The sequence below is a fragment of the Barbus barbus genome, assembly GCF_936440315.1.
Source record: "Barbus barbus genome assembly, chromosome: 3".
Classification (NCBI taxonomy): Eukaryota; Metazoa; Chordata; class Actinopteri; order Cypriniformes; family Cyprinidae; genus Barbus; species Barbus barbus.
Genome location: NC_136731.1, coordinates 14432248 through 14448539, shown reverse-complemented (window position 1 = coordinate 14448539; position 16292 = coordinate 14432248). Strand labels below are relative to the sequence as shown.

The 16292-nt window shown below is 37.8% G+C and overlaps 2 protein-coding genes across 6 annotated transcripts in view; one reads left to right on the top strand and one right to left on the bottom strand.

The window, feature by feature from the left end:
• The window catches only part of LOC306846321 (protein NLRC3-like), a 325863-nt gene that overhangs the window by 39456 nt on the left and 270115 nt on the right, over nt 1–16292 (top strand). The window lies entirely within an intron of this gene.
• Nucleotides 154–8329, bottom strand: LOC306850006 (SEC14-like protein 1; the record flags this gene model as incomplete). The annotated part of the gene is made up of 8 exons (XM_079385413.1): nt 154–288; nt 449–627; nt 730–981; nt 1304–1438; nt 2069–2203; nt 2484–2655; nt 2886–2956; nt 8237–8329. 8 exons carry the CDS (start codon nt 8327–8329, stop codon nt 192–194), a joined length of 1134 nt encoding a protein of 377 aa, XP_079241539.1. The 3' UTR covers nt 154–191.

The following is a 16292-nucleotide window of genomic DNA, read 5'->3' as shown; positions in this document are numbered from 1 at the left end:
TTTGTATCAATATACAGAAAACTTGCATATAATTTACAGAAAGCCTGCAGTTTATGATGAAAAAGTTCAGCACTCATACAGATCGTTGTGGTTTGATGTGAGCCTCTGTTTCACTGTGTCACATGATCATTCATCATTTCCTGCAGAGCTAAAGTCACAGAAGAGTCTTGTTTTTCGTCTGGATGAAGGTGCTATCTTGAGATGGTTGACTCTGTCTGTGATTGGTTGGAGGAGGTGGTGAGCAGAGAGAAACCGCTGTGACTCGACTCCAGGCTGCTCATGGAGCCCCTGATACAAACACAACCACACACACCTTCACAGAAAGAATTTGGATGTCCAGATGGTATTTTTTAATTTAGTAACAACATTCAGATGGTGTGCTTTTTAAGTTTACCATGTTTCATTTGTATTTTTTAATGCTAAGCACTTTGCATGTAATCATACAGACCTGAAGTCAGTGGAGTGCAGCACCTCTGTGAAATACATAACTCTGCATTTGTATGAGGAGACCTGCAGAGAGGCCAGAACATCATCTACACGCGGCCGACTGGATGAAGTGCATGATGGGCTGCTGTAAAGACGCCACTGCAGGATGTAGAATCCAGGCCAGCGCGTCACATGAGATCCCTGATGGGACAGATGTGGATCAGAGCAGAAAGAAGTGTGTCTCATCTTCTGATCAGCGTGTTTTGTAGTAAAATATGCTCTATGCATGCATGACTCCCTCACCTGTACGCTCTCTCCCTCTCGGCAGGTCAGGGCCGTCTCCACCATGCTGTAGTCTTGTCCGAGCATCCAGGCTCTGTCGATGAGCTGGATGTTGTTTCCGGCGGGACAGGAGAGGTTGTGTGCGCTCAGACCGTCTCTTTTAACTGGCTGAGGAGCTTTTCTAGAGTGATAGATATTGAAGATCACGTCGCCTTTACACACATCAAAGTCCCACGTAATGACAGACGATACTTCTGTAATCTCTATCAGCACCTGGAAATGAATAAAGTGATTTATCTTTATTTCATAATTCATTACACACAATTTATTTTCAAACAGGATGCAAAACTATATTTCAAATGAGAAGTTACATGAGGAACACTAGATATATTATTATTCAGTATTTGAAGTGCCACAGATTTAAATGGCCATCATACACTAACTAAACGACTAAGCAGAACTAGGCTAACAGTATTTGACTTTCACGCTGCATGTCTTCTTATAACCAACAGATGGCGCCAGTCATCAACATACAGTGTGTGTAATGAGCTTTGAACAGCTGTGTTGTTGAGTGTTGTCTGTGGATGAGCTGTACCTCATGTGGAGCTCCCTTCAGCACACTCGCGCTCTTGTAGATGCTTTCACTCCACAGTTTAACCTCCTCGTTTTCCAGCTCCTCAGCCGTACGGTACAGAGACTTGGGAACCAGACCACCCTCGGGAACATCACACTGAATTAAACAAGAGAAACACCGTTAGATTAGAGCAACATTAGATTGTTTTCATGTCTGTCTGAATAAATACACAGCTACATGTGTCCTGGAAGTATATTCTTTTAAAATATATAATTTGCATAATAAGTACTCTTTTTTTCACAAGGGTTTAACCGACTGAAATGCATTAGAGGCGTGTCTGTTTGGCACAAACTGCTCTGTGGTTTCCATGATAAATATGCACACATAAAACAATATTGTGGTGGTGATGGCGCAGTGGATAAGACACATGCCTTTGGTATGAGAGACCCGGGTTCGAATCCACTGTGAGACACCAATGTGTCCCTGAGCAAGACACTTAAACCCTAGTTGCTCCAGAGGTGTGCGACCTCTGACATATATAGCAATTGTAAGTCGCTTTGGATAAAAGCGTCAGCTAAATGAATAAAAAAAAAAAAAAAAAAAAAAAAAAAATTAAAATATAATTATGCAAGCAGTTGTTTGAGAATGACTTGCTGGTCTAAGAAAGGCACGTGATATGTCCAATCACTTTAAACAAACGATCCACAGATCTGCCTGATGCTCCAGCTTGGTGACCCCACTGGTATCAAAGAGTTTAAACATGTCAGATCTCAACAACAGACTCACCAGAGCGTCTCCTCCTAAGTAGTCAGGGATGAAGTCTCTGTTGATGTAGTCCACCAGACCTCCAGGCCCCTGGTAGTCATTCCCAGCGTAGATGAGAAACTTCTTCCGTGTGTTTTCGTCGATGAATGGACTCACCTGACCGCAGAACAGGGTGCAACAGAAATCAGCGGGTTATTTTTCATTAGCACTGATAACAAAGGCCCAGGCAAGCATGACATTCACAGAAGCCTGGCAATTAAGAAATGCACCACGCTAACATGACATTTAACTCTGATGGGTCAATGTGTAGATAGAACAATTTACAACCATTAAATGAAGACTGAGTGTGTGCTTATCTCAGTCTTTCCCAATATCGTGAACTATTTGTTAACATTCTTTTATGTGAAATCCTATGTTTGTGTGTGTGTGTGTTTACCAAAGTCCAGAGCACAGGAAACACTCTGGGTGCTCTCAGTATGAGGAGACGGCCCAGTGTTTCAGGGTAGTTGGCTCCTACAAGCTCTATCGTCCTCAGCAAGGCTTTGATTCCTGGTCTCCACAGATGCCTCATATTTAACCCCTCAAGATCCACCAGACACGTCCAACAACTACAGAACACAAACACAGAAGCAATTATTACTTATCAGAGTAGAGACCTCACATAAAACACGTAATATGTGTGACCACCAAGAACTGATTCTTACTCACATCAGTTCCATTTAGAAGTTTGATAAGTGGAGTTGGGATTGGAACCAAAGTCATAAAATTCATTTTGATCCCATTCTTTATACCAACGGTACATACACGACTGGTTTGGACATATAATTGATATAAGTACCTGCTTGGTTTTCCAAATATTTTGGTGTTCTCTTCACAGTGTCTGAGACCTTCCTCATTGATGGACAGCACCTGAAGGTTGAACCAAAGGTGAAGGGGGTTCAGTGAATATAATCATTTTATTCAGCCAGATGTTAACTGGCTTCATTGGTGTATAGTCACCGCCTTTATTTCTATATTGCTTTATACAATAAAGATTGTTTCAAAGTAATTCAACGTCACAAACAGAGAACAATTCAGTTACACTTTATATTAAGGTCCAATTCTCTCTATTACCAAACAATTAACTACAACTTTTGACTCAATAATCTCATAATTTGCTGCATATTAATAGTTAGTAAGGTAGCCTTAAAAAAAATTACTCCAGTTTTTAAAAACTAATACTGCAGTTTTTGTTACATGTAGAAAAATCCTTTTTTTTGGACACGAAAAACTGCATTATTGCCGTTTTACTGCAATACAACTGAAGTACTATTGAAATACAACTGCAGTATTCCTGCAATACAGCTGAAGAAGTACTACAGTTATACTGCAATAAAACCGCTGTAATACTGCAATATATAATACAACTGAAGTACAATTCAATACTACCGAAGTGCAATACTAATAAAATGCTGTACAGTAACACTGAAATGCAACCAGAATATTCAGAATAATGCATTTTATTTGCACACATCTGCAATATAATGAATTAAGGTAAAAAACAACAGTGAATGTCTCAAACAGCAATGCAACAATAAATTATTTAAATTTTCTATTAACTTAAATTAACAGGCTGAGAGTTACACTAAATGTATTTAATGTTTATTTACACATCACTCAATCATGCACATTTCTTTCCTCGTTATTCAGCCAGGTTTCATTTTTTGAAGAGCTTGTCCTCATCGTTCCACTTGGTTCTTATGACTGCCTTTATCTCAGATCTGGAAACACTATTTTGGATGTAGTCTGGAAAAACAAACAAACAAAAACTATCAGACATCCTCAAGTTTCAGTTATACTTTTCACTACAGGCATATTTAATATGCTTAAAATAAATGTTGAATTGTGATGTCACCACGTGTTTGTGAAAAGTATTCATACTACTCCAAGTTCATTTCTTATGACATATTGGTCAGCATTAACAATGTCTTTGAACACTCCAGGTTAAAGAAGTTAAAAGGTTGGTTCACCCAGAAATGAAAATTCTGTCATCAATTACTCACCCTCGTGTCATTCCAAACCCGCAAGTCTTTTGTTCATCTTCAGAACACAAATTAAGATCTTTATAACGAAATCTCAGAGCTTTCTGTTCCTCCACTGATAGTCCCTGCAACTACCCCTTGCACAATAACATGCATTTCTGGAAAAAAGCATAGACAAAATTTGTTTAAATACTGTACCTACACAATGGTCAAAATTCTAACCTTAAATTGAAATAAATTAATAATTGAAAAAATATTTATAATTTACAAATATATGTAAATATACTATTAGAATACAATATATAGAATACACAGTTATTGTGCCCCCTTCATGTAATACTTTGTGTAACCTATAACGTTCTTCACACATAAGGGCTAATGCATGGCTACATGACTTTAATGCATGAGGTGGAGGCAAAGAACCACCCGACATGAAACGGGTTGCCTCCTCCATTGAAGTCAATTTAAATAGTGTAATACACACCTATTAAAGCTAGGTTAAAAAGTTAAGTTAAAGCTGCCCTCAAAGAGAAAGCTAATCCACAAATTAAAAAATCTGTCATTAATTAGTCACCATTTTGTGCTTTCACACCCGTAAGACCTTCATTCCTTTTTGGAACACACACAAGGATATTTTTAAAGAAATCAGAGAGCTTTCTGACCCTGCAGACAGCAATGCAACTTACACATTCAACTTCCAGAATGGTAGGAAAGACATTGTTAAAGTAAGTCATGTAACTCCAGTAACCCAATTTGATGAGGCAACACGAGTGTTTGTGTCCAAAAAAAAAAAAAACGAATTTACCACTTATTTACAAAAATATTAGGGCCGGGACTCGATTAAAAAAATTAATCTAATTAATTAGAGGCTTTGTAATTAATGAATCGAAATTAATCGCATTTTAATCGCATATAAATATTTGACCTGAGAACAGTGAGAAGTAAGTTTTTTTATATGGATTTTTACATTTCCCATCCACAGGGCCAACCAAAGCGGTCTCATCAGCTTCTTTGTCCATGTTCACTGTGGTTTGTTTTTGTCTGTTTCTCAATATGCGTTCTTCAGCGATCTTGCGTACTTGTGTTCTCGTTCTACGTCATCATTAACCGTCGAAGTTCAGTTCCAATTCTCAAGAACGCAAGTATAGAGGATGCATGAAAGTGCCCGGATATGTTCTTGAAACTGAGGATGCATCGAGTGCAGACTTGAGAGAATCGAGCCGTTAGAAATCCCAGAAAACGCTGTGGGTGGCCGGTGTACGGAAGCCTGTAAGCTTTAAAGTCGCTCTCACAAATACTTAACGGCTCTTCAAGTTGAAATTTGATATGCATGTTAAGAAGCTATGTAGAACAATCAAAACAAATCTGAATTGTTTTTACATGATTAGACCATATATATCCTTGAAAGCAGCCAAGTTATACATGCATGCAATGATTTTATCACATTTATCTTACTGTGTGACTGTCTGGAGTCAGGTTTCTCAACTGACTATTAAACCTGTCAGATCCCTATATAAACAAACACTAAAAGTTTTGGTTAAGAAACCAACCAGATGGCATCACTTTAGCATTTTACAAAAATATAGTTTGCTTAGTTTTGAAAATGTTATAAATTCATCTTTTATTAAAATGTTTTTTAAATGTTTAAATAATCTTGCGCCAAAAGTTATTTGCAAATTAATATCAAAACAGAGTAGTAAGGGGATCGCTACAAGAGGTGCAACTACACAGAACTGTATAATACCCCAGAGAAAAACTAAATTTGCACAATCTACATTTTCAGTTCAAGGTACGTTGTTATGGAACAGCCTGTCAGCTGAATTGAAAATGCAAACACAGTTGAATATTTTTCAAACAAAACTGAAAAAGTGGTTCAAACAAAAGCAGATATGTGAACATTGATGGTGGTACATAGTTTTAGTTGTTTATTTTATTTTATTTCATTTGTGTTTTTTTTTAGCCCAACCAGGGACTGGGGCTGCAAATTAGCCTCCGGCTAGAAGCCTATATGTAGAGCATCGGCTGCATGAAATTGTAGCAATGTTATACTGCATTGTCCCTGTTAAATAAAAAAATTAAAAAGTAAACATTTATCGTTTTGTTTTGGTTAATTTTAATAAAGTTATAAGACCCGGAGAAAGTCTGCATTTTTATTGGCATATTAAAATTAATCTTAACAGTAAAACATATAACGCTGTAAAATAAAACACAATACAATTATATGAAAGTAATATCTATAATAGTATGAAATGTTTTAATAAGTTATGACATTTTGTAATATTGATTGTTCATTGGCCGTTTCTTATGCTGAGACTATGCGGTCAGTTAAGCAGGAACGCAGTAAGTTACATCTCAGTTCTCATAAGTGTGCGTTCTGTGTTCTCGTGTCCTTCCGAGTTCGTTCTTCCAAGGAAGCTCTCTCTCGCGCACTCTCCCCGTGTTCGCTTGACTTTTGTCAAGCCCGGCGCCTCATAGGCAAGACCGGTCTCCACGAGAACGCAAGTCCGTTCTTTGCGTCTTTCGTCTGAACGCTAGTAGGTGCTCCAGTATAATCGGTCCGCCGAAACTCATCCAGTGAGAAACGTTCCGCGGTGCAAAAATAAGTGCGATTAAAATGCGTTAAAAAAATTTTACGCGTTATTTTTGTGTAATTAATTAATCTAAATTAACGCGTTAAAGTCCCGGCCCTAAAAAATATTGATCTATTTTCATTAGTTTGTTTGGTTATGGGTCATTAGATCTAGCGTTCTGACTGTATGTGTCAGCTACAGTATAAGCAGCGCATATATTTAAAATGGTGATTGAACTGATTGTAATTATCTGCATTCATTGTTTTAATGCACACCTTCCAGTCAATCAGAGAGAATCAAAATCCAGAAAAAAAACTGTTGTGAGCTGATGTTAAGCATTGAGAATAATTGCAGATATAACTAGAAATGCATTACCTTTCCACTCCCTCAGCTCTCTCTCTGTTTCCATACTGAATCAGCACTAATATTGTAAATCTTCTTTTTAGTCCTTGATTTCATTTAACTCCTCAATCTCTTCATGTCTGAAGATCTCTTCCATGGCTGAGGAAACAGAGGACTTGGTACACTTGATTCCTCCAGCACTCCCACAGGTCTTAGTTCCTGAAATACAATAGCAGTTATTATGCATTCTAAACTATAAAGATAATACTTTATAAAAGATCAAATAAATAAAGTAGCTTACTACTCACCATTATTTGAGTGCTTGTTTCACCACAGCCATCATCTTCTGTTGAATTATATTTTTGGTCTTCTTTTTTGTTGTTGTTACCAGTGCATTTTCCTGAAAATAGCAATCACACACTAAAAAATGGCCATTTCCACACATTAATGTCACACTACTGAATATACAGTAAATGCTGGTGTACAGTGCTGTGAGAAAAAAAATAAAAATCCTGATTTATTCTATTTTGGAATATCCAGTACTAAATATATTATTATTAATATCATTAATAAACTGTATTTTGTGTTTATTCAGGTTGCCTGTTTCATGCACTTCTTTTGAAGATCTGAACCAATTTAAGTCAAGTCACCATTATTTATATAGTGCTTTATACAATACAGATTGTTTCAAAGCTGCTTTACAGTGATAAAAAGTCACTGATAAATGCAAACAGAATTCACTTCTGCTGTGAAGCAGCTCTAAACAGTAAAAAGTGTCATTGTTCAGTTGAAATCAGTGTAGACTCAGTTCATTTCAATAACTGTATATAAATCATCAAATATAATAATTTCAATGCAGTTGTGCAGAAAACAGTGGTGTCATCATCTAGCTCAGTTCAGTCCTCATCCAGTAGTGTCAGTGGAGTCAGATCAATAATATTGCTGAATGTTGTGTGTCCCCAAATAAGCAAGCCAAAAGTCGACAGTGGCAAGGAACCCAATCTCCATCAGATGACCGAATGGAGAAAAAACCCTTGGGAGAAATGATGTTTAGTTTAGGGATCAGTTCTCCTCTGGCCAACAAATGAACATGATGTGATTATGATTCAGGCTGCATCACAATTTAGAGTGAAATATACAGGAGGCCTACAAGTAGCTGGAGTTATTAATCTCAATTAAATACTATCTAAAATCAGGTTTACATTTGTGGCAGAATGTGAGTGACCTTTAATGCATTTCCAGAAATAAACTCTCACCAACATCTGTTTCACTTTCTCTCTTCTCCTCTTTCCTGAAGCTTCCTCTGTTGCAAAGAGGGGTGCACAGTACTCTGAACACTTTTCAATCATTTCTTCCTCATGTCAATTAGGGGTTGACACTCTCCTAGAAACAAACACACAGTATTCAGTACAGTTTAGTTCATTCCATTATTATAAATGATGTACTGATGCTATTCAATGACATGACTAATTTCTACAGATCTGCTTATAATAAATTGCTGAGCCATAGCATAATTAAATGCATCTATACAAGGGTTGTCACTAGTTGGATTGAGATGTTGATGTTTTATTAGGTTAGATTTTAAGATTTTATAATATAATTATGATTTGCTTTATTCTAGTAAAACAGCATTACTGAACCTAATCATATGAGCTTTATTTTTTTTTAATGCTCATAAAAAATAAATGGGTAAAATAAATTTAATCAGACAGACTAAGAATTTTTTTCATCTGAAATCTTCACCTGAACTGCGGTTATATTGTATCTGTACTTTTTTATACTGCAAATCTACGGTTGCACTTCATTGTACTTCAGTTTTACTGCTGTTGAACTTTAATGAACTGCAATTATATACTTCATTATACTGCAAATGTCCAGTTATACTACTATGTACTGCAGTAATTTTTTGTAAGGTAGTTGTTAAATTTAGGTATTGGGTAGGATTAGGGATATGGTCATGCAGAATATGTGCTTTAATGAACAGCCAATATGTTAATAATAGGCATGCTAATAAGCGACTAGTTAATAGTGAGAATTAGTCTCTATACTAAAGTGTTACCATCAATTCTGCTGTAAAGCAGCTCTAAAAATACAATAGTAAACAGTCCATTTGTGTAGTATGGTTGCTCCCTAGGTTTGTTTCTCCCGCTATCACCAAATTTGAATTTTTCATTCCTTGCAACAATCTTGCTGGCTCACTGTGGGATTAAAGCATTATGTATTGACTTTCAATCACCCGTTTTTGGCTAGCTAGAGGAGTACATTCAGCCAGAGACTTGACTAAATGCTCCAATCAATGTCCTTTTAATTATTGTGGTCATCCAGTTCATTAACTTAAATTAAACATTTTTAGTTTTAAGTCAAATTGTTTTTAAATTATAATACACATTTAAATTATGATTATCATTTATATTGTTTATCATTTATATATTCATTATAATTATTAGATTTAAATCATGTGGAATTTACATTTAATGAATTACCTAAGAATCCAGGTTAATAGAGAGATGTTTCATGCGCCACAATGCAGTCCATTAGGTGGCATTAATGCGGCTAAAAGAAATAATTATATATATAAAAAATCCTTGTAACCTAACTCCACAAGGAAGTATAGTAAGCCCATTTATTGTTTTCTATAATGATAAATTATGTATTTGAAGATTTGGATAATGGGCTGGGGTTATCACTCTTTGATGGGGCAATCTGGAAAAGGGGAAGGAATATTGGTTTTATTGTTAAAACATTACAGGAGGCTATTGCAATAGTTGAAGAATGGTCATATAAATGGGGTTTTAAATTCTCAGTTGACAAAACAAAGATAATGTTTTTTACAAGAAAAAAAATTGGAAGTGAGGTAAAAAATTATATAATCTAGAACTGGAAAGAGTGAAACATTTTAAGTTTTTAGGGATTTGGTTTGATGAAAGAGTTACATGGGCAGTGCATATTTCAGAATATAGTGAATACATGTATGAAAATAAATACAATGAGGTGTTTAGTTGGTAGTGAATGGGGAGCAGATAGGATGGTATTAAAGGCCATGTGTAATGGATTGGTTAGATCCGTGTTAGATTATGGTTGCGTGGTGTATGGATCAGCAGCAGAAACGTCTCTTATGAAGTTGGATTTTATACAACATCAGGTGTTGAGATTATGTACAGGAGCTATACAAACTACACCAATTACAGCACTACAGGTTGAAATGGGGGAAATGTCATTAGAAATGAGAAGGGTACAGTTGTCAGGGAATTATTGGGTTAATTTACAAGGACATAGTCAAGAGCATCCAACACTAGATACTTTAAAGCCCTGCTGGGAAAAAGAGAGGAGTAAAATTAAAAGTTTTGGATGGACAGTGTAACTACTCGCTGGTCATTAAACAGTCCACGCTTCCAAGATACTGATGTCCATGGGTTTTATTTTCCTGATATGGAACACCGTGAAAACTACATGCAAACAAACACAAAGAAATTGTTTTACACACAACAATTCGAAGGACATCAACACAAATAAATAAATATACAACAATTAACTCTTTTACCGTGTTGGCCTGATAACCAGCAGTAGAATTGTAAGGAGCTCTAACATATGTCTCTGAATTCACATCTCGCCATTCAATTTATACAAATACTTCCAGGTTAAATTAATCATGTAGGGTCATGTTACATTCATTTTAGTCAAACTAAGAATACTGCAAAATAAAGTACAATACCAGCAAAATTAGGAAATTAATACGCACACAAAAATACACACTTAAATCGTGAAATCATAAAGACACAAACAATATAAACATTAATCCCTAAAATTGCAATACGGCCGTCATAACTCATAACTGACCTATCAGCGTCAGCTACACTCCCACCAAATTACCCTTGACTTATTTGGAAAACATGCAAAATGCAAACAATCAAATAATCAATGGAAATTTCCAGGCGTCAACACAATACATGAAATTAACCAACATAATTCCAACCCCACAACATAATTCATACACTCTTTAAAATGAACAAATTGCTCCTATTCCAATATTGAACAATATTCACCAATACAAACTCAACATGTGACTAAGACACCAACTAATACCTACATGATATCAGTGGGACTAAAATTCTAATAAAGTGTTAGAGCATTTTTAAATTTGCAACTTTTGGCTACAAGAACTGCTAACTTTTAAATAGGGCATGGTTTAGTGAGGCATCTTTATTGTGGCCTTCTGCACCAGTCTAATGTAGGAGCACTAACCATAACCTTGACTGCTACCATTGAAAAAGTGATGCAATTCAGTTCTTAGGCACTTCCCGAAGTTTAGAGGTGTGAAGCATCTTGGGATCTGTAGTTTACCTAGGTTAGGTTTATCATTCAGCCAACTCTCCCACCTTGGCCTCAGCTCAGTGGGTACGGATTCATACCGACCCATGCCCTTAAGGCATATCTCTTGCAGCACCCGCTTGCCAAACGTGACAAATGGAGCCAAGAATCCCAATAAAACGTAAACTAAAGCCACAATGGAGAAAAGTCCACGTCGTGTAGGACGTTTCCCATTAAGCTCAACATTAAAGGCGGAGGAGACGCTCTGAACAATGTACTCTACTTTCGCAAAGATATTCTGTCCTGGAAGATAGTCATGATGAAAATCAACCATCTTCACCTCAGCGGTACAGTCGTGAACACTAATGGACTCCAGAACTTCTCTACTGTCAGAAATGCCTTTATGAAGATGCAGCTTCATTTTCTCAATGTCACACATGCCAGCAATTGAGTGTTTAAAGAAACAGCAACGCACTCCAGTCAGCCTATTGGGAAGATCAGACCCAGTCAATAGATGGTCATTCAAGGCAGTACCGTCGAACTTAGCTGAGCAATCAAAGACTTGAAGATTCCCGTCCAATTTTCTTTTAAGGTGCTTTGGTCGTACAACTGCAAACGTCTTATTTGAAAGGAGGTGACGTGCTTTGAAAGGAAGGGGCATCGCAAGTTGGACAACTTCATTCACATGGATAACTTTTAAAACCTGCAAAAACTGAACATCATCCTGAGACATACTCTTCTCTCTTGCCTGAGTATCTGCAAAATCCAGCTCAAGTGCTCTAATATCAGCAGCAGGTGTCACAGGGAGAAGCTCCCTGACTAACATGCGATGACACAAACCAGTCACATCCTTGGAGCTCACATGCAGTGGAGTGCCTCCTATGATACTCCACCCGAGGTCGGTCTTAATGGCATAAGGCTCTTCATCACCGCCAGTGATGACCTGTCGAGGTGCCAGTGCTCTGGTGAAATCATAACCAATCAAAAGACCCACTCCACAATCCATTCTTGCAGGCATTTCATCAGCAATTACTTCTAGATGTCTCCACCTTTTAGCTGTTTCACAGGTGGGAATGTGCGAGCGCTCAAAAGGAATAAAGTCCCTTGTATAAACAGGAGGCAAGCAAATAGGGCTGTCCGAAGAGAACCCTCTAACCTTAAGGCCACTGACTCTCTGACTCTCCACAATGGAATCTTTCCCCATCATAGTGGAAAGCTGTAGTTTTACCGGTTCCATTAATGCCTGTAAACCTTTGCACACTTCCTGAACAACAAATGTGTGACTACTCTGAGTGTCTAATAAGGCATATACAAGGATTTCAGACTCTGAGTTAGATGAAGACAGCCATACAGGAACAATCATAGATGTTATACCCCCTTCTCCTGTAATCACACAGCAAGATAAGGAGGACATACTCTCTTCAGCCTGCAAAACTATCTGTAACGGAGACTCATCTCCTGGCTGACGATTTTCATGCAATGGAGTTGGATGGCGCTTCTTGCATAAAGCACATACAGCCCTATTCCTGCAGTCCTTGGAGCAATGTCCCTTTCTCAAGCATGCAAAGCACAACTTCTTCTCAAAGACAAACTTTCTCTTTTCCTCCACAGCTCTTTCCATTAGTTTCTGACACTCATGGAGAGAATGACCCTCTCCACAGAACATACATTCAACAGAATTTGTGCTACGCACCAGTGTACTCTTCGGTTTACTAGATTCTTTAATCTTGTTGTTAATGATATTGCTGGAATTTGCCGTAGCACATGCTGCATCTAAATCCTTCACAGTGGTTGCCAACGCATTTACTCTTGAATGCTTTACCTCTTTCAATGGCTTCTCGTCAGAGATCTTTAATGCATACAATGATGACACCGGATTACATGCTATGCGTGCTTCCCTTGAAATAAAGGAAGCAAACTCACTGAAGCTTGGGTAATCTTTGTCTTGATCTAACTGTTTTGTGACATAACGGTTCCATCTGCTTGTCACCCAATTAGGAAGCTTTACCAGTATCCTCTGGTTCTCTTCACAGTCATTCAGCACCTGAAGACCCTTGATGTGCGGCATAGCATCACTACATGATTGCAAGAAGTCACTGAACTCTCTTAGCTTGACGTACTCTGATCCACCAATCTTAGGCCACCTATTAAGTTTCTCTCTGAAGGCACGCTGCACCACAAAAGAGTGGCCATATCTGGCATCCAGCTTCTCCCAAGTTTGCTGATAGGCTTGTTCGTCTTTCCTATAAAAACTGCCTTCCAAAACTGATCTTGCTTCACCATCAATATACTTTTGCAAATAGAACAGCCTGTCTGCTGGATTTAGACACCGTCGCTCTATAAGAACCTTGAAGGTTATGCTCCACTCTATAAACTTCAGTGGGTCACCAAAAAATACAAAGGGTTCTGAAACGGGAAGTCGAGATGGGGCCATTGACTCTTGTAACGCCTGTACTACGGGTACTTCACCTTTTGTAACTTGCTGATTCAAACATGATGTATTAGGAACAAGGGGACTGGGGTTACTCGGGTCACTGCATGCTGAACCACACTGCTGACTTTTTACTCTTGACTCCTCCTCTGTATACACTCGAAGCCTTGCTTCCATAACCTCTACGTCTCTACGATTTTCAAGCTTCTTCAGTCGCTGCCTTTGTGCATCGATGTCAGCTTCCATTTCCATTTCAGCCTTCTTTGCTGCTAACAATGCAGCAGTCTCTGCCCTTTTAGCAGAAATACTTGCAGACTCTGAAGGGGGTTTAGAGTGATGACTAAGAACTGTGGATCCATATATGGACCTAACATACTCACAGTCCAACAGCATACGCAATCTTGCTTTCTCAGCTTCGGCATCAAACTCCATGCCATCTTCCACTAGGCGTACCCTCATTAATTTCATCAAGTCTGCAGTCACAGCTGAGCATGCATCAATTTTTCTCCTAACTTCTTGGCTTGGTACTGCTTTGAGTCGTGCGTCATCATATAACTCTTTCAATTCAGACTCTCTCTTCTCAACCTCATCCATCATGCCACACAAATCACTTTCAGAGCACTCAAGTTTTAACTTTGAACGAACATCTCTAACATAAATCTTCCAATTCTCATATGCAGATTTGAACTTCCTTTCCTTTTGAACCAGTTCTTGCTCTTTTAACTCCTGCATCTTTGATGTTAAACGTTTATCACAGGAAGATTTTCTAATTTCTTTTGTCTTTAATAAAGCAGAATTAAGCTCTTTAAGTCTTGCCTCTGATTTTTCTGTGCATGTGGTACATGGCACATGGCGATCTCTTACAGTACCCTCAGTAATTTCATTTTCTGGTATATCAGCAATTAAGACTGCTTGCTCTTGTAACAAAAATTCATTTTGCTCAGCTAAATCACCCTGAACTGACATATTCAAATGTGTCACTTCAGATAAATAGTACAAACATACAATTAAATGACAGTAAATAGCAGTAAAACACTCTTAACTAGGTAATCACACTCAAATCAATGCCCTTAACACTGAAATATTCACTTAAATAACAGATGAAAATTCAATTTTGCAAACATTTAAAATCTTAAACATCATTACAATCACAACAATTAAGGACCGGTTGCGACCAGGACATTTCTTTCTTTGTTCGCGGTTTAATGGGCAGCTTTATCTTATAACAATTTTGCTTTAACTTCTAAACCCATCCATTATTTACCAAATATAGCATTAGAATAATAAACAGTCTGACCTGCTGTTGCATAGATGAATCAAGGCTGCGTAATAAAGTTCTCCACCGGGATTGTATCAGAGCTGCACGCCAACCCGCAACATTCCACCACAGGAGGAAGACGCAAAGTTTTTTTTTTTTTTTTAGATAGACAAAGTTGCACACTAATACTTGCCGCAATCAGCGCTACAAGAAATAAGGCAATGGCTGCACGATGAAGTCAGTTCTCAACAGGACGCAGCCGAACAGCACCCAAAGTCCCAGGAACAACGTAGCAGAGTCGCGCGCCGAAGAGAGCCTCTATCACTGCAGGAAGCAGCCAAACCGCGAGCCGAGATCCATAGGCTGCGAGCCGCACGCTGAAACCAGAACACCACCGTCAAACCGGACTTCGGTAGAATGGAATTAGGCCACGTTTTCACTGTAACTACTCGCTGGTCATTAAACAGTCCACGCTTCCAAGATACTGATGTCCATATGTTTTATTTTCCTGATATGGAACACCGTGAAAACTACATGCAAACAAACACAAATAAATTGTTTTACACACAACAATTCGAAGGACATCAACTAGGGTGACCAGATGAGATTGGTTGAAATTCGGGCCGGGGGGGGGTAATGAATATGAATAATAAAGATAATGAATTTCAAACGAAAGTGACTGAACCAATCATGTTTTTATTAATATATAGCCTACATATACATATAATTTTATATAATATAGAAGTAACGTTAGGCTATTTTTATACTTCAAACTGAAGTTAATGAACCTAAATATTAAAAAAAAGATGCTGCAGCCAATGAGCAGCCGGCGGGGGCTGGTTGCCAGGCTGCAGGATGACTCAACCTCGCTCCACGGACAGTTTTTTATGTTTTATCAGACAATAACTATTTAAGATTTTGCTTCAGTATAATTTTCGGGACAATTAGAGCGGGATTCGGGACAGCAGCTTAGATTTCGGGACTGTCCCGAATTTTTCGGGACGTCTGGTCACCCTAACATCAACACAAATAAATAAATATACAACCATTAACTCTTTTACCGTGTTGGCCTGATAACCAGCAGTAGAATGGTAAGGAGCTCTAACATATGTCTCTGAATTCACATCTCTCCATTCAATTTATACAAATACTTCCAGGTTAAATTAATCATGTAGGGTCATGTGACATTCATTCTAGTCAAACTAAGAATACTGCAAAATAAAGTACAATACCAGCAAAATTAGGAAATTAATACGCACACAAAAATCCACACTTAAATCGTGAAATCATAAAGACACAAACAATATAAACATTA